This window comes from Ursus maritimus, unplaced genomic scaffold (genome assembly GCF_017311325.1).
Source record: "Ursus maritimus isolate PB19 unplaced genomic scaffold, ASM1731132v1 scaffold_4, whole genome shotgun sequence".
Taxonomy (NCBI): domain Eukaryota; kingdom Metazoa; phylum Chordata; class Mammalia; order Carnivora; family Ursidae; genus Ursus; species Ursus maritimus.
In genome coordinates this window covers 384826-402504 of record NW_024426552.1, presented here as the reverse complement: position 1 = coordinate 402504, position 17679 = coordinate 384826, and the positions used below count along the sequence as shown (strand labels likewise).

The following is a 17679-nucleotide window of genomic DNA, read 5'->3' as shown; positions in this document are numbered from 1 at the left end:
CACTCCAACAGGAATGAGGAAAGTCAAAGTGAGACTGAGAATGGGAAAGCCCCCAGCTCCCCCGGTGCCCACGCTGGCGGAACGCTCTCTCCACGCGGTTCCACTACAGCGACGCAAGGCGCTGATCAGCCCCAGCGAGTCTAATTACACCAACGGCACTGGAGTGCTAAGTCCTGCGCCGGCAATAAAACCCTTGCATTGTTCCCCTATCTGAACAAACAGGTTCCAGTGAAGTTGGAAGCTGTGGAACAATGACTTCACAAGATTCCCACACAGACCATGAATGCATAACCAAAGTTATAGTCCTTTTTTTCTTTTAAGATTTTAACAGACTTTATTTTTTAAAGATTTATTTATTTTAAGAGTGTGAGGAAGTGGGGTGAAGGGGCAGAAGGTGAGGGATAGGGAGAATCTCAGCAGAGTCCCCTCTGAACAAGGAGACTAACAGGGGCTCAATTCCGCAACTCTGGGATCATCACCTGAGCTGAAATCCACGGTCAGACGCTTAACGCACTGAGCCACCTGGGCGCCACACAGGCTGTTTTTCAGAGCAGTTTTAGGTGCACAGCAAAATTGAGCAGGAAGCAAAACATCCCTTTTTAACAGTCATTTAGGACACAATCGAAATTTACTCAAACATTCCAAAGCCTTAATTCTTTTCCACTTATGAAGACTGTTTTTGATGTCCACTTAACTCGCTCTCTCTCCGGTGATCTAGAACTGGGTACAATCACAGTATCATTTAAAACTGCACCCTCACCAAATTTTCCTCAAGGAGACCAAAGGCCACTCAGCGAGTTGGCCCTAGGGAGCCCCTTCCACCCTGGGGTTCCTGTCCTAACAGGAATAGACATGGGTAAGTTTGCCTTCCCTGCCCTTCGGGGCCTCAGCCTGTCTCACTCACCACCGTGGGGTCCCCCCTAACTCTGACCCAGGGGAGTGCTCTATGGCGGAGGTGCGAGACCCATGACTGGGGGGGGGACCCCCCCAACCCCACCCCGGTCAATCAGACGCTGCACTACCCCGGAGCTGCAGGCGGGAGGCAGACGCAGCCCATCAGAGGCCTGGACACGGCACTGTGTCCACACGGAGAAAAACACACAGGTGCAGGAGGGGCGCCACTCCCAGAGGCTTCCCGTCCCTGCAGCTCCGGGCCCGATTCCACTAGACTCTGGCTGTCCCGGGCGCAAGTCACACCACGCGGCGGGGCGCAGAGGAATGACACCCGGCTGGCGGTCAGAGAGCGTCCCGAGGAACGGGAGCGAGGCCTGCCAGCACCGAGGCCCTCGCTGAGAGCGGGCGGGCACGGGGCCAGACGTGCAGCTCGCCAAGTCGCCGCCTCCTGGACTTGCTCCGGGTGGACGCGACGGAGGGCGGCCACGCCCAAGTCCCAGCTAGCAAGACAGCGGACGAAAGCTGACAGCCACGCTCGCTCCAAGGCCGTTCTAGGTGCGGCCCGGGAGTTGGCGCCGGCGCACCCTCCGTACGCGCCCGCCGCCCTCCCATTGGGCAGCTAGGGCCCCTTCAAAACCGACCAATCACAGAGCGTTCCGAGCCTCTGCGCTCCGTCATTGGCCCTGCTGGAAGGTGGGATCGTCATCACGCCAATGGGAGGCCAGCGGCCGGCAGGGGCGGAGCTCCGTCCCGGTCGCACCACCCTGACTGCGCGTGCGTGAGGGCAGGAACGCAACTCCCCCCATTGGCGGCGGGGCCGACGGCGCACGCCGGGGGCGGAGCCGGGCTCACGTCTGCGTGACAGTTGTCGCGGGGGGAGGGTGAGCCCAGACTAGGGGGAGGGAGTGTAAATAGAGCGAAGGCAGCGGGGTGTCGACCCCGTCACCTCTCGGGCGACCCGCGAGAAGCCCCGGAGGGAGATGGAAGAAGATGAGCAAGAGCAGCGGCGCAGAAAGGTGGAGGCCGGGAGAGCGAAGGTAAACGGCAGCGCTTCATCCTCCTCCCGCTGTCCCAGCGTCGGTTTCCAAAGTTAGGTCCCGGTGACTGTTCCGTGCTTGGAGCGGCTGCGGGCAGGCAGGGACCGCCGCCAAAGTCTTGCCCTTCCCGCCGACTCGGCTGGAAGCCGCCTCCTGGCCGCCGCCATCTTGAATCCGCCGCCCTCTGCCCGGCCCCACCCCTGTGGCGGCCGTAGCCAATCACCGGCTGAGGACGTCGGGGGGGGGGGCACGAGGAGATGGGGCGCGGGGCATGCCGGGGTGCTCGGGGCGGGGCGGGGCGGATCCCCGTGGGAGTGCACGGCGGGGGAGGGGCAGCGCCGGTGGGTGGGGGTGGGGGCGGGGGCGGGTCTAGGTCGCGCGCTGCCTTCGGGGCTCCCGCCCCCTCCCGCGTTTCCAGGAAAGCTGGCTCAGCAGCCTCTCGAGTCGCCGGGAAGTCTCGGCCAGTGGCGCTCTGATGGACACTGGTGGCCTAGGAACGCGCCGTCCCTGAGCGCCCGGCCACATTCCGCCCTCAGTAGAAGGTGGAGGCCAGGCTGGTAGTGAAGGGGACGGCGTTGTCCCCACGCCGAGCGTCCTCGTTGCCCTGGACAGCCGGCATGTCGCACACCTCTGCAGCCGCACCTGCCGCGGCTCCGCCTCCTAGAACCTGGGGCTCCTGGACGACTGACGGGAGCCACAGTGTGACTTACCTCCCTCTGGGCCTCATCTCCACTTAGGTTCATTTAAAACGTGTGCAGATTGTCGTTTCACTTGGAATTATGCAGCTTTTTTTTTTTTTTTAACGTGAAAAAGAAGTTTTGGAGTGGTGGTCTGGGAACACGTGAATTGTTTACATTGCAGAGTACCTCCCGGCGACCTGCTGCCTAATATTCCCTGGGGTCCAGGAATTCTTGTAGCCTCGCTGCTGTTTCAGGCCTGTTGAGGAGCTGCGCAGGAGCCAGTCCGTCGTGCTGGGCTTCCTAGGGAAGCTCCACACCGGGACAGAGTCTGCTGGGACCCTAGGTTGTGGATGCCCCAGGGAACGCACTGTGCTTCTAGAGTTGTGTGGCTCCAGGGATGCATTTATCATCTTGCTTCTGCCCCAGTGTTCACATAAACAGTGGTGCTCTCTGTCAGGGGGCATATGGTGGGGATTAAGCCATGAGCCGAAAAGACCCCGGCTGGAGAGGCAGAGTGGATGGAACAGGCACTTTGGCTGTGACTCCCTGCCCCACCCCATTCTGGCTGTGTAGGGGAAGTTTCTTACCTACTCTGCCAAGGGGTGAGCGAGAGTCTGTTCAGTGTCACCCTGTTAGTGGGTAGAGCCGTGTGAAGTTGCTGTGCTTGAGGTCAGATGTGGCCAGACATTGGGAATTTCATGTGGACCAGCTTGTAGGAGATACTCAGTGCTTGTTTATTCCGTGGAGGGAACCACAGGGCCATTGCGTTAAAGAGGCCATTCACAACACGTAGTGACTGGTGTAGGAGCATCTAATGGCCGGGCGACAGGCAGAGGACAGAGTGGCCTCATTCAGGCTTTCCGTGAAGCAAAAACTTGTGCCTAGGGTTTGAAGAGGGAGGTGGTGGCGTGTTCTTTTTGCCTAAAGGCACCTGGCAGGTACATGGGCCAGGAGATGGAAATGAGCCGGAGTTTAATATTTGACGTGTGTTTTCCTCGAGCTTGCTATGGTTTGTAAGCGTGTGTAAACGTGCTTGACAGAGTGTTGAGGGTGATGAAGAAGGTTCACCTTGTTGCAGGAAGAAACAGGGCACCTCTTGTTGGAGACCCCAGGCCAGAGTCGAGGGAACCTGGGGACAGAGTTGATGGAGTGGGGCATAAAATGAGGACTATGGGGCTGGTTTGGAAGGCAGGGTGTCCTGAAGGCCTAGTTTTTCTCATGTAAGTAGCCTTATGTAATTTTTCTGCGTCTGTGAAGGTGTGCACTTCTGTTACATTTACACAAATGTTTGTTAAATGTGTTTGCTTTTATGAGCACAGCTGTCATTTGAAGGAGCCAATGTCTGCTCATGAAAGGCCGATGTTAGATCTCATACCTTTGAATAAGATCTTAGTGGGAGACGGTGTGTGAACAGAGTCTAAAACCCTTCAGTTCGAGGGACTGAACAGAGCTAGGTTGTGTCTTCTGATGGGTGACATTCTGTGGAGGTCCCTGGTGCATTGGTGAGCTGTGTCATGAAAAATAGAACATCTGATTCCATAAAGGAGGATCTTAGATTGACCTGGCTTAATTAATTTTTTGCTATTTCTGTACCTGCCTCAGAATCTATGGCTAGGAAGTTTTGGCTAGGCTATGTATTTCCTCGATTGGGGGGAAAATGGGGGCAAAAAGAGATTTAGCATTTATGTAGTTTTAAACCTTAAGCATGACTTGATTAAGCTATCAGTCTTTTAAATAGATGTATATTTTAAAATCGTATTTTTCTGTGAACTGCCAGGGGCTAGAAAAGCTATTCTGCCAGTTGGCTGTATTGCTTTCTTTTGTCCGTATATAAGCATAATTAGCAGTTCTCTTTTTGAGACTTTTTGGATAGAATTCTGATCTTAAATGCTAGCATCGCCGATATTGATGAAGCAGAGTTTGTGGGACAGGGATCTGTTGGTTGACGTGGGTCTGGGGAGGTTTGGCTGAGTACACTGAGCCGGCCCCAGAGCCTCATGTTCCCCACGAGCTCACTGGCTTTGTGGTTCTGTTACTTTTTTCTTACTTACCTTTGCCTTTACTACTTCTCTACGTTTTTGCGCAGCTTGCTCACTTCCGACAGAGAAAAACAAAAGGTGACTGTACGCATCCGAAGAAAAAGACGGCGAAGAGGAAGGGCCCGGCTGTCGATGCGCCTGTCCAGGAGGAGAGCCCGGTAGCCACCGAGGATGGTGGACTCCTGGGAAGAGGGGACGTTTGCAAAGACGCATCGTGCAGCGACACCCCCGATGGGGCAGGAGCAGCTCAGGTGGGTTTCCTCTTCACTGTGGTTTCGCATTTTGCTTATCTTGTAGTTGTTGCCGGCGTCACTTTGGTCTGTTTCTGCCTGTCAGAGATGGGGAANGAGTTTCACTTTACAAAAAGGGAATGCATTTTTGTGTTTTCACTCCTACTAAATGTCTTACCATCTCTGATTCTGGATTGAGTGAAGGCAAGTGTCAGTATCGGTTCTTGCTTTGAGAATGGAAATTTTATCGCTGTGAGTTCCTTGGGCGTGGCTGTACGCGTCAGCCCCTTTAACAGTTCTTTGGACGCTTAAACTGTGCTATTCCTTCACCTGCTTGTTCTTTCTCTTCTTCCTGAATGTTCGGTTGAAGAGGGATGGTTGAAGGTGTTGCGCGAACGGTGTCTTGCTGGATGAGGCACCACCATCCTGTCCTTGAGGCTCTGCAGGGACAGGTGTGGCCGGTTAGGGGATGTGGGGCCTGTGTGTCCTCCTGATGGCCTGTAGGTGGGCTTTCGTTGTGGCTGCTTCTGTGCATTCCTGAGGGCCCTGGAGCTGTGATTGTTCCTGGCTGTGCAGCAGAGCAGCTCCAGGTGTTTGCTGGAGGGAGCTGGAGGATGGTGGCCGAGGGCAGAATTGGACCAACAGTCACGATGCGTCTGGCCTGCTTAATTGGAAAAGTGGAATCACTGCCGGCATGTAACATTTGTGATATTCTACTCTCGGGGCCCAGCCTTTGGGTCAGCCTGATCCCCCACTGCAGGCCTGAGATTCACTGTCACCCTCTGTGCTCGTCCTGGGATAGGGCAGCAGCTCTCAGCAGCCGTGTCTGCGTCACAGCTGTGCGAGTGGAAGAAAGCCGTATGGAGAGGCCGGAGAGTTTACTTCCAGTGACTGTTCTCTATGTTTTCTCCTAGGCTCCTTGAGGAGAAAAGCTCATAATTTATAATTAATAGTTATTTTATTTTTACTTTCAAGTCAGAGAAGTCTTTTTATTTTCAATTACATGTTCTATGTATTTTTGCTTTCATTTTGAAATAATGTTTGGCTTAACAAAGGATTTGCAAAAGTTAGCACAGGGTTTGTGGATACCCTTCACTTAGTTTCTTGAAATGTTAACATTTTGTGTTATCAGTATGATTATCTCTGTCAGTTTCAATTGACCCTGAAACGATACTGTGAGCTAATTGATAGAGCTTATTCGAATTCCTCCCTCTGTCACACTACTGCCCTTTTCCTGGTCCAGGATTGTGGACCGCATCTTAGTGTCCTGCCGTCTTCGTCTACTCCAGTCTGAGACAGTTTCTCAGTCTTACCTCATCTTTATAAGTTGGACATCTTTGAAGAGTCCTAACTAGGTATTTTTTTTTAATTTAATTTTTATTTGAGAGAGAGAACACGCATACAAGTGGGGGAGTGTGAGGGGCAGAGGGAGAGGGAGAAGCAGGCTCCCCGCTGAGCAGGGAGCCGGATGCGGGGCTTGATCCCAGGACCCCGGGATCGTGACCTGAGCTGAAGGCAGACGCTTTACCGATTGAGCCACCCAGGTGTCCCCTCGCTCATTATTTTATGGAATGCCTGTCAGTTTGGGTTTGTTTGATGTTTCTTCCTGATTAAAATCCGTTGTGAGTTTTGGCGAGAACATGGTAGAAGTGATGATGTTCCCTGCTCAGTGCATGTGGTATTGATCCTTGATAGTCTCACTACTACTGGTATTGTCACCTTTGATCACTTAGTTACTGTGGGACCTGCCAGATGGCTGATAGAAGAGTGACTATTTTTACATTTGTAGTTAAAAGGGTATTGTGTGGAGATAGAGACCCCACAAAGCCCTATTTCTCATACTTTTCTCCACTAATTTTACCTTTCATTGATGATTCTTGCTCGCACCAGTTGTTATGGTGGTGTTGGCCAGATGATGATTTTCTCTTTCTGTCATTCTGTCTCCATATATTAATTGACATTCTGCTATAAGGAGAAACTGTCACTCCCCTCCCGTGTATTCACGTATTCAGTTGTTTATACCAGTATGGACTTAGGGACTTTTCTTTTTCTTTTTTTCCTTTTTTAAGTAAACTTTACAACCATTATGGGGCTCAAACTCATGACCCCGAGATCAAGAGTTGCATGCTTTACTGACTGAGCCAGCCAGGTGCCCCTGGGTTTTTATTCTGTGGGTTTTAATCCATCATATCAACTATATCAGTGTTTATTTTGTTGCTGAAATACATAGATTTGGCCATCGGGAGTGCCTTTGAATTGGCATCTTCCCTTCCAACATGTCCTCATTGTTTCTGGCACCCTAATTCCTTACATTTTGGCACCAAGATTTTCCAAGTTCATTTTGTCCTTTTCCTCTTATCAGCCAATTCTTCAAGGAGCTCTGATTTATTTTAGTGGAGAATGGTATTTAGAAATCAATATCTGGGTGACAGGTGTCCTTATTGTTATTGGGGTGTCTTTGCTTCTAGGCTGTTTCAACAGACAGAGCTAGGTCTCTGTTTCTTTGTCAGTCTGTGTGTATAATAAAAACCATGATTTCACACTAGTACCTTTAGTTCCTATCCAACATCACAGGAATCATTCTAGCTTTTCCCCCCTCTCCTTAGTCTTAATTCCTTTTACCAATAGTGAGAAACCTGGCTTGCTTACCTTAATGTACTTGCTTATTTTCTCCGTCTTAAGATAGACACAAATTACTTCAGAATTGCTAATCCTCACTCCTGTGAAAAACAAATTTACTAACTAGATTAGTTGTATATATAGTTGACCCTTCAACAGTAAGGGGGTTGGAGCACCGACAGCCCCCCTCCCCGTGCAGTTGAAAACAGTCCTCTAACTTTTGACTTCCCAAAACATAACTACTGTTAGCCTACTGTTGACCAGAAACATGATATAACAGTCGATTAACACATATTTTGTGTGTTTTCTGTATCACATACAGTATTTTTTTTTTATTTTTTTAGGATTTTGTTTATTTGAGAGAGAGAGCCTGAACACGAGTTGGGGACAGGGGCAGAGGGAGAGGTAGAAGCAGACTCCCTGCTTGAGCAGGGTGCCCGATGTGGGGCTCGATCCCAGGACTCCTGGGATCATGACCTAAGCCAAAGGCAGACGCTTAACCCACTGAGCCAGCCAGACGTTCCTACAGTATTCTTATAATGAAGCAAGCTAGTGAAAAGAAAATGTTATTGAAGTCATAAGGAAGAGAAGATACATTTACAGTACTGTACTGTGTTTGTTGGAAAAAGTCTGTCTGTAAGTGGACCCCTGTTGTCCAAGGGGCAGCTCTAGTTCTTTTTGTCTTTATCATCCCAAAGTTTGTTGTGTAGTGTTCCACACTTGTTTAGTTTTTTTATTCTTTACTTCTTCGTTATAGTTATTTTATTCTTTTGTAATGCAGTTAGTTTTGTTTTATTGTTGTATCCTATTTTGGTTCTTCTCACATCCAGGTTGACTTTATTTAATTATTTTTTGAGTAGGTGAAACATAATTACCAAGATTCCAAAAATCAGAGTTGTACCTGATGTCATTACTTCCTCTTCGCTACCGCCGCATTCCTATCTAGGAGCGGTATGGTTGGATCCTGTGGTAGGTGTGTATTTAGCCTGTTAAAAATCGGCCAGAAATGGTCCTACAAATTGGTCGTGCCATTTTGCATTCCCATCAGCAATTCAAGTTCAGAAATACAAAGGAATGAGCTTTCAGAGACACGGAGGGGCCTCAAGTGCACATCGGTCAGTTGGCAGAAGCTGGGGACGGGCTGTACACTGTGTGGTTCTTCCGCAGAGCATCCGGAGGAGGTGAAGCTGCAGAGGCAGGAAACGGAGGAGCCTTGGCCCAGGTTGGTGGAGGGAGAGCTGAATCGGTGAAGCAGAGATCTTTTAGGGAAACTATGCTCTGTGGTCATGTAGATTTTAAAATATGTTAAAATACATTTGTATGCAAATTGAAAAACCATTTAGGAGGGACTGCAGGATGGAATGCAGCCTGTGACAGAAAGCCGTGCCAGTATTACCAGTGTACAAAACAGCCTCACTGGAGGGGGTGAGGGAAAGCTGCCGACCGGAGTCACTTTGGGAGTGAGTGGAGTTTGGAGGACTGAATGCGGAAGGAACCCTGTGTCAACAGTGGCTCTAGTTGATAAAGTTGTTTCACATGAGAGCAAGGGTTAACGATTCTGGTACATGTACTTGTATGCTGGAATCGAGCAGTCAAGAAAGGACGGCAGGTGGCGGGAGCAAGGTGTCCCATTGTCTCGGACATGCTCACGCAGTGCTGCCACAGTTGGCCGTTGGGTTGAAATGAAGGTGAGGGCCCGTGGGGTCTGGGTGTATGGGGAAGGCCGTGGAGAGAAGGTCAACTGGAAGGAAAGGGAGGGAAGAGGTCAGGGGAGATTGGAAGGTCGTGCGTGAGTCACTAGAGCTGTCAGAACAGAGCACGGCGGACGTTGATTCTCCGTTCTAGAGGCCGGGTGTCCGACATCAAGCGTTATCAGGGTTGGGTTCTGGTGAGGCTGCTCACTGTGTCCTCACGTGGTCTCTCCTCTGTGTGGGGGACAGTAGTCCTATTGGATTAGAGTCCCATGCTAATATCTCCTTAAAAGCCCTGTCTCCAAATAAAGTCGCGATGGGGGTTAGGGCTTCCACGTAAGAATTCTGGGGGACATACTTCAGTCCATAACATTCTACCCTCTGGTCCCCCAAATTCATCTTTGTGCATATAAAATATATTGACCCCATCCCGGTGGCCCCAGAGATCTTCACTCTTTCCAGCACGTATTCCAAGTCCTGAGTCTCATCTAGATATCATCTAAATCAGACACAGGTAAGACTTGAGGTAGGATCCCTTCCAAGGCCCAGTTTCTCTCCAGCTGTGAAGCTGTGAGACCAAAGTTATGTGCTCCCCACAAATACAGTGGTGGAGCAGGCACGGGGTAGATCACCCTGCTCCAAAAGGGGGAACAAGGAAAGAATGAGGGGCAGTGGGTCCCCAGCAAGTCCAAAACCTGGTAGGTAAATTCTGTTGGATTTAAAAAAAAAAAAAAAAATTTATTTATTTGAGAGAGAGACAGAACGAGCAGGGGCAAAGGGAGAAGCAGACTCCCCACTGAGCAGGGAGCCCAATGCAGGGACTCAATCCCAGAATCCTGGGACCATGATCTGAGCCAAAGGCAGATGCTTAAGTGACAGAGCCACCCAGGTGCCCCTTTGTTGGATCTTAAGGCAAAAAACATAATCCTCTTTGGCTGGATGCTGCTTTGTTCTCTGGGCCCACTGAGGCTGCAGCCTCACTCCGAGGCCCTAGGTGGTGACCCTGCCCTGAGGCACTGGGCAGACACTGTCTGTCTTGCTGGGATTGAGGAAGGGACGCCGTCTTCCGAAACGGAGGAGGAAACAGCCTTGCCCCGGGCCTTTGATGGGAATGGCAGCCCTAATGGCCCCTGTATCACTGTGAGGGTCATTCTTTCTTTTTCTGGAAGGATAACACGTGATCATGGACAGATAGCTTGTTTTGTGCTCTGGAGAATCCCAGAAGTCTAGAGGGTTTTCTGTGTTTCACCCTGTCTCTGTTTCCTGCGATGCAGACTGGCGGTGTCTCTGCTGGTGTGATCTGTAATCGCCCCTTCCTCCCGGCTGTGGCTGGTGTGGCCAACTGACTCTGTGGATGGTCTCTTTATCAAACAAGTGCTCAGCCACAGCCTTGGTGTTCTCCGCAGTATGGTAGGCAGAGAATTTTCCAAGTCTTCAAGTTCTGGCTCCCTTGGCTAGCATTCCTTCTGTGTACCTCTCCTCCGATTTTAGCGTGAGCCGTAAGGAGAAGCAGGCCACACCTGCCCAGCTGAGTATCCCGTTTCTTTGCTCGCAAGTTCTACCTTCCGCAAAACACTGAGCACAATGCAGCCAAGCTCTTGGCCACGTCAGTCCACGGGTTGCCTTTGCTCCAGTCTCCCAACAGCACGTTTCCTGTTCCTCCTTCTCGAAGGCCTCACTGAAGGGCCTGTGGCGCCTGCGTTTTTCCAGCAGCCCCTGCCCATCACCGGTTCCAAAGCTGTTTCCACACGTGTAGGCGTTTGTTACAGCAGCACCCACTGCGTCTTGGTCAGCGAGGCTCTGTGACAAAGCACCACAGGCTGGCGGCCCAGACAGCAGACAGTTGTTCCTGCACAGTCCGGAGGCCGTACATCTGGGGTCAGGGTGTTGGCAGAGCCTGTTTCTCCTGAGGACTCCGTTCCTGGCTTCCAGATGGCTGCCTTCTCCACGTGGCCTGACGTGACAGAGCTCTCCGGGGTCCCTTCCTCTTATAGGGACACTAGGCCCCACCCTATGAGTTCATTTAACCTTAATCACCTCCTTGGAGGCCCTGTCTCCAAATACTGTCACAAGGGCGTGTGGGGCTTCAACACAGGAATTTGGGGGACACAAGTCAGTCCATAATAGGCAACTATATCAGGAGGGAGGACGTGATAAATCCAGAGGTCATATTTAGAGAAAGGCTGTTGCAGTCTGCTTGGCGAGGTGGCAGGAATGGGGTGCTTGGGCCTTCACGTTCTGAGACTGTGAAAGAGATCATTATCTTTGTCTTTTAAAGGACAGAACGTATTTGCCTGTGGATCAGAGTCAGCTGGACGTTCAGAGGCTCAGGCTAGAATGTCCAAACTGGAGGAGGAGCTTCTGAGCAAGCAGAACCTCGCTGGAGATGTGGTCTGGGGGTGGAGGAGCTTCAGGCCCAGCTGGCTCTGTGCCCTGGCATTCCCTGCCATCAGGGTCACCGTTCATTTCTTAACGTCTTGTCACGTTTAATGTGAAGTTTGAAGGCTAGGTGTTACCTCCTGCGTCATGGATTCACTTTGTTGTGTCTGAGCTGGTGTCTTCTCTCCTCTCACTGGGAAGCGACCGGCCTGGTTTCTAGCCTGGGGTGCAGTCGGTGTCTGTGGAGCGGTGGGTCAGAAGAGCAGGCGGCGGGCGTCCTTGGGCCCCTGTGTGCGGAAGGAGTTCAGTTGCCCAGGGTGGGGTCGTCGTTTCCTGGGCAGTCCTGCCAGCGCCCGCTGTGCTCCCGGGGTGACCATGACTCCTGGTGAGGGGCCCTGCCACCCAGAGACCTCTGCCTGTAGCTTCACGCCATTTTTAGTGGAGACACTGATGGCTGTGACCTAGTTTTCACTATGTAGGAAAGTTCAGTTAATTCTGAGTTATCTCAGCCATTTGAGGGGTTTGGGGGAAGAGTAGTGCAGAAGTGGTTCCGTCCTTGCCCTTGAGGACAGGGAGGGAAGTGTGGCCAGGGATCTGCTTTCATACAGTGACCAAGGCAAAGCATTTTGGTTTTTTACTTAAAACTGTTATTACAAGTAGTAATTTTCTACTTCAAGCAGGTTTTTAAACCCAGAGGCTGTTGAAATGTGTGGGCTCTTTCTCTAGAAAGATGTGTGTGCTCATTCAATCAAAATTTTGCTTAGAGGGACGCCTGGGTGGCTCAGTCGGTTAAGAGTCTGACTCTTCATCTCAGCTCAGGTCTTGATTTCAGGGTTGTGAGTTCAAGCCCCATGTTGGGCTGCACGCTGGATATGGAGCCTACCTGAATTTTTTTTTTCTGCTTACCATGCGTTGTTTGTGAATGCCGGCAGGGATCCTGTGCTAATTTTCTGTGCTGGGGGCTTCCCCCGCCCAGCAGTTCTGCTTCTCTGAGTTGTCCAGAATTCCTCTGCAGTCTTGGCGGCTACGGACAAGGGGGTACGGACGAGGGAGAGACACTCCTCTTTGTGTCTGCTGGCCCTTAAAATGGTGGGCAGTGGTCAGGCATCCGACAAAAGCTGTTTCTCAGAGTTGTTACCTTAATGAACTAACGGTAGTCATAAGCTAAAAATGTAATCGTCAGATGTTATCCCTCCTGGTTCTCAGACATCTGTTCTTAAGGGTTCCAAAAGCCCGAAGTTCTACACAGGGCGTTTAATTCCCTTGATCTGTACACTCCGCCCCCCACTTTCTTTCGTAATGTAGCTGCTGAAGCAATCTGTTGTTGATCCTGAAGAACTGACCGTATTTTGGATTTTGTTGTTTGCATCCCAGTGGGTTGTTGGAAAGGTTCCTCTGACACCCTGTCCCTCTGGTGTGTAGTTTCTCTAAACTGGTACTTCAGTCTAGACTGGAGGCTTGATCAGATTATGGTAGTTGGTTTTTTAAAATTAAATTTCCTTTCAAAATTTTATTTAAATTGAGTTTAGTGAACATATTGTGTATTATTAGTTTCAGGGGCAGAGCTCAGTGATTCATCAGTTGCAGATAACACCCAGTGCTCATCACATCACGTGCCTCTTTAATGCCCGCCCCCCAGCTACCCCATCCCCCGACCCCCTCCCCTCCAGCAGCCCTCCGTCTGTTTCCTGGAGTTGGGAGTTCATGGTGGTCGTTTTAATGGCAGGAATATTTAGTAGTTGTTGCGCACTTCTGTCAGAAAGCGCGCAGGGCCTGGTGGTGTCTCGTGGTGCTACGGTTATCAGCGGCTCTAGGCCCGGTCTGCATGCTTGTCCACTTCAAAGGCCCTCGTGAACTTTCTGTCTCAGGTTTTAGTGGCCAGTGTGGGTTATTGCCTAGAACTGTTATTTCACCAGTGCTGCCATTCCTTCCTTATTGACTGCCGTACTCTGTAAGGACAACTCCCCTTCATCGGTTTTTTGGTTACCCTGAGGTCCAGTTTGTACTGGGAAGGCAAGGAAAATGCCTCGTTCTTTTCCTTCAGTCACCGGTGTAAAAAAGTTACTCATTTCCTTGGCTCCACTCTCCAGAGGTGACCAATGATTTGTCATGAGCACCTCTGACGACTGTCACTGTGCTGCTCAGATTTTCCCATCTTTGACCAGGGAGAGCGTCTTTAGTTTGACCCTCCACTGTCATAACTATGATGGCGGCCTTGGTTTTGGAAACAAAATGTTGTGGGTTAGCTTGTGCATTTCTGCCCCGGGCCTGGAGCAGCCATTTCTCCAGGACTCCTGGCTCCTCCTAGTGGGAAACAGTGTTCGGAAACATGATCTGGACATTAGGGGTTTCATTGTTTCAAGGTCATGTCAGTGAATACTTAGGGTTTTGTTTTACAGTTTATGAGTTAATACTGAGATTTTCAGGTTAATAATTTACGATTCTACTACTTAAGTTTGAAATTTTGAAACATATGTTTCTAACGTGAACATAATTACCCAGTTGCTTTTCTCTATACGTTTTTAAAATACCAACATTATTAATAACCATGTGATTTCTCTGCCTCTTTGCATTTTCTGTCCTTTAGGTATTTTCCACAGTGAGTGCAGTCAAATTACTTCGTTTTAAAGTCACTTGAAATAGTTCTGCTCTATGTGATTAAGCCAGTAACTTCATATATTTATACTCATTTGTTTTATTTTCTCCTCACGTTTTAGGGATTTTGTTAGCTTGTTTTAGTTTTACCATTACGTAAAACATCAACGTGGTTCCAAAATTAAATCTATAAAGTCAAAGTATATTCAGATAATTTGACTAATATATGCCTCTCCCTTACATACTATTTCGTTCCTTGTTTTCTAGCTAACTATTTAAATTAGTTTTTTGCTTATTGTTACATTTCTAAAAATAGAAGCAAGTATGTGCATCTATTCCTCACCATGTATTTCTTCAGTAGCAGGACACTCTACATACTTCTCTGTATCTTGCTTGTTTCCCTGACAGTGTCCTGGCAATCACACCACAGCAGTTTAACCATCTGACTCTTGATCTTCGCTCAGGTCTTGAAGTTAGGGTCGTGAGTTCAAGCCCCATGTTGGACTCCATGCTGGCCGTGAGTCCTACTGAAAAACAACCAAATAAATGGTTTATTATCTAAAAAAAAAATGGGAAGTAGTTTTTTATGTTTACCAACATATTTGCCAATTCCAGGGCTTTTGTTTGTTGGTGTCGACCCCATTTTTCATCAGGTATCATTTTTCCTTCGGCCTGAAGAACTTCCTTTCAACAGTTTTTTTGGTAGTGCAGGTCTGCTGATGCATTTTCTTGTTTTTTTATTTTTGTTGTTGTTTGTTTGTCTGAAAAGGACTTCATTTTGACTCTTTAAAAGAAATTTTTGCTGGATGTAGAATTTGAAGCTGACGGTTTTGTTTTTGCAGCAAATGTACCATGTGGTTCCATGGTCTTTGGGCCTGCATAGTTTCTGAAGCTGTCTGCTGTCGTGTCTTCATTCCTCTTGCTGCTGTAGAGTCTTTCCTCTCTTTTCTTTTTTGGGTAGTTTTAAAAACTTTTGTTTTTATTTCTAGTTTCAGATTGTTTCATTATGATGAGCCTGGGGAGGTTTCCTTTGTGTTTATACTGCTTGGGATTTGTTGACCTTCATGGCACTTTGGGTTAGTTTTCATTAAATTTGGAAGATTTTTGGCCATTTCTTCAAATACTTTTTCTCTTTCCTCCCATCCCTCCCACTCTGTGAATTTCAAATCTATATACTGCAAATTGTTTAGTGTTATCCTATGGGTCGTTTATTCTTTGCTTTATTTACTTATTAAATTTTTTTTTCCAGTCTGTGTCTCTCTGTGCTTCTTTTTAGATAAGCTTCTATTGCTATATTTTCAAATAACCGATCTTTTCTTTGGCAGTGTCTACTTTATTAATCCAATACAGCAAATTTCTTTTTGTTTCAGGTATTTTGTTTTATTTTTTATTTTTTTACTCCTCATTGTGTTCATGTATTCCTTTAAATACTGGTTATCAATATAATAGCTATTTTAATGTCCTTGTCTGCTAATTCTATCATCTCTGTCACTTTTGGATATATTTCCATTGGACTGATTTTTCTTTTAGTTATGGGTCACATTTCCCACCTTTTGGCATGTTTAATAATTTTTGATTGGATGTCAAGCATTGTCAGTATTACATTGCTGAGTGTCTGGACTTTGCTGGTTTGGCTTTGTTTTGCTAAGCATTTGAGTTAAAAAAAATTTTTTTCATTGTTGACTTGTAGGGATTCTTGTTTTTTTTTTTTTTTTTTTAAGATTTGTTTATTTGAGGTGGGGAGGGGCCTCTCATCTCATTGTGAGCACTAAGACAGGGGAGGGGCATGGGGCGTGGGGCAAGGAAGAAGGGGTCTTAAGCAGACTCCATGTGGGGTAAAGAGCCAGTTGCACAGCTCGATCTCATGACCCTAAGATCATGATCTGAGCCAAAACCAAGAGTTGGACACTTAACTGTGCCATCCAGGTGCCCTGATTTGTAGGAATTCTTAATATTCTTCATATTTGTCGTATGTTAGATATATGTACTGTGAACGTTTTTCCTCAGTCTTGCTTTCTTTGATGAAGTTGAATTTATTAGTTTTTCCTATGGTTAGTGCCTTTCGTGTCCTGTCCAAAGAATTTCTCTTAGCCGTAAGATTGTGGAGACATTTTTCTATGTCTTTTGAAGGTTTGTGGTTCTGCTTTCTGTGTTTAAATCTATGATTCATCTCAAGTTACTTTTTGTGTATTGAGTACCTTGACTTTTAGAACTATAGTTTTCCTAATTTTTGAAAAAAAAATTTTTTGGGAGTTTTGTCTATTTAAGTAATCTCTGTTCCAAGTGTGGGGCTTGAACTCGCGACCCCGAGATGAAGAGTTGTATGCCCTCCCAACTGAACCAGCCAGGTGCCCCTGATTTTTTGAACTTTAATAAATGGAGTAATTAGTATGCATGTCTTGAGTCTGGAACTTTTTATCCAGTGTCTTATCCAGGTTCATCCATGTTAAGAGCTATAGTTTATTCATCTTTGTTGTTGTGTAGTATTTCATTATGCGAGTGTACTTCCGTGTGTTTGTTCCACTGTTAATTGGCTCTTGCTGTGTACATTCTCACACAAGTCTCTTGGTGTACATGTGCACATGTTTTTATTGAGGCTATAGTTACTTAGTTATTGGATCATTATACATGTATGTGTTCAACTGTGTAAAACAGTTTATGTTTTTTTTTTTTTAAAGATTTTATTTATTTATTCAATAGAGATAGAGACAGCCAGCGAGAGAGGGAACACAAGCAGGGGGAGTGGGAGAGGAAGAAGCAGGCTCATAGCGGAGGAGCCTGATGTGGGGCTCAATCCCATAACGCCGGGATCATGCCCTGAGCCGAAGGCAGACGCTTAACCGCTGTGCCACCCAGGCGCCCCAGCAGTTTATGTTTTTAGTAGTGACATGTACGTTTTGTCCCATAACATCTGTGATTGGTATTGACAGTCTTTATTTATTTTTTTCCTTCTTTTTTTTTTTGTTTTTCCTCTATATTAACAGTTTGGTGGAGTGGAGTGTTTGTTGTTGGTTTGTTTTTGTTTTTTTTTAAGATTTTATTTATTTATTTATTTGAGAAAACAAGCAAGCGAGTGTGGGGAGGAGCGTAGGGAGAGGGACAGGCAGACTCAGTGCGGAGCATGGAGCCTGACATGGGGCTCAGTCTCCTGACCCTGATGTCATGACCTGAACCAAAATCAAGAGTTGGAGGCTTAATCAACTGAGCCACCCAGGTGCCCCAAGTGAAGTGTATTTTAGGGTCCTGCAAGATTGAGCAAACATTCAAAGAAATTAGTGTGATTCATTAACAGACTCAAAGAGAAAAGTCATATAATCATCTGAGTTGCTACAGAAGAAGTATATGTTTTTATGAGAGTGTGACCTGTGCTTTTCTCTTCTTGCCAGTGCTGCCCTTGTCTGATGAGCTGAGAGGTTTCCTTTGCTCTGTGGATGAACCTGTGTAGGATGGTGAAGACTGTGGGGACTGAGGTTTTGTTTGTGGAAAAGCTTTTAATTACGGACTCCATTTTTTTG

General features: G+C 47.8%; 1 protein-coding gene across 1 annotated transcript in view; it reads left to right on the top strand.

Moving 5' to 3' along the window:
- Positions 1-327: 327 nt before the first annotated feature.
- The window catches only part of PCNT (pericentrin), a 130266-nt gene continuing 112914 nt past the window's right edge, over positions 328-17679 (top strand). The window contains exons 1-2 of the mRNA XM_040621647.1: positions 328-1931; positions 4698-4901. Coding sequence (XP_040477581.1) covers positions 1875-1931; positions 4698-4901 — 261 coding nt within the window. The 5' untranslated portion in view covers positions 328-1874. The remainder of the gene's footprint in view (positions 1932-4697; positions 4902-17679) is intronic.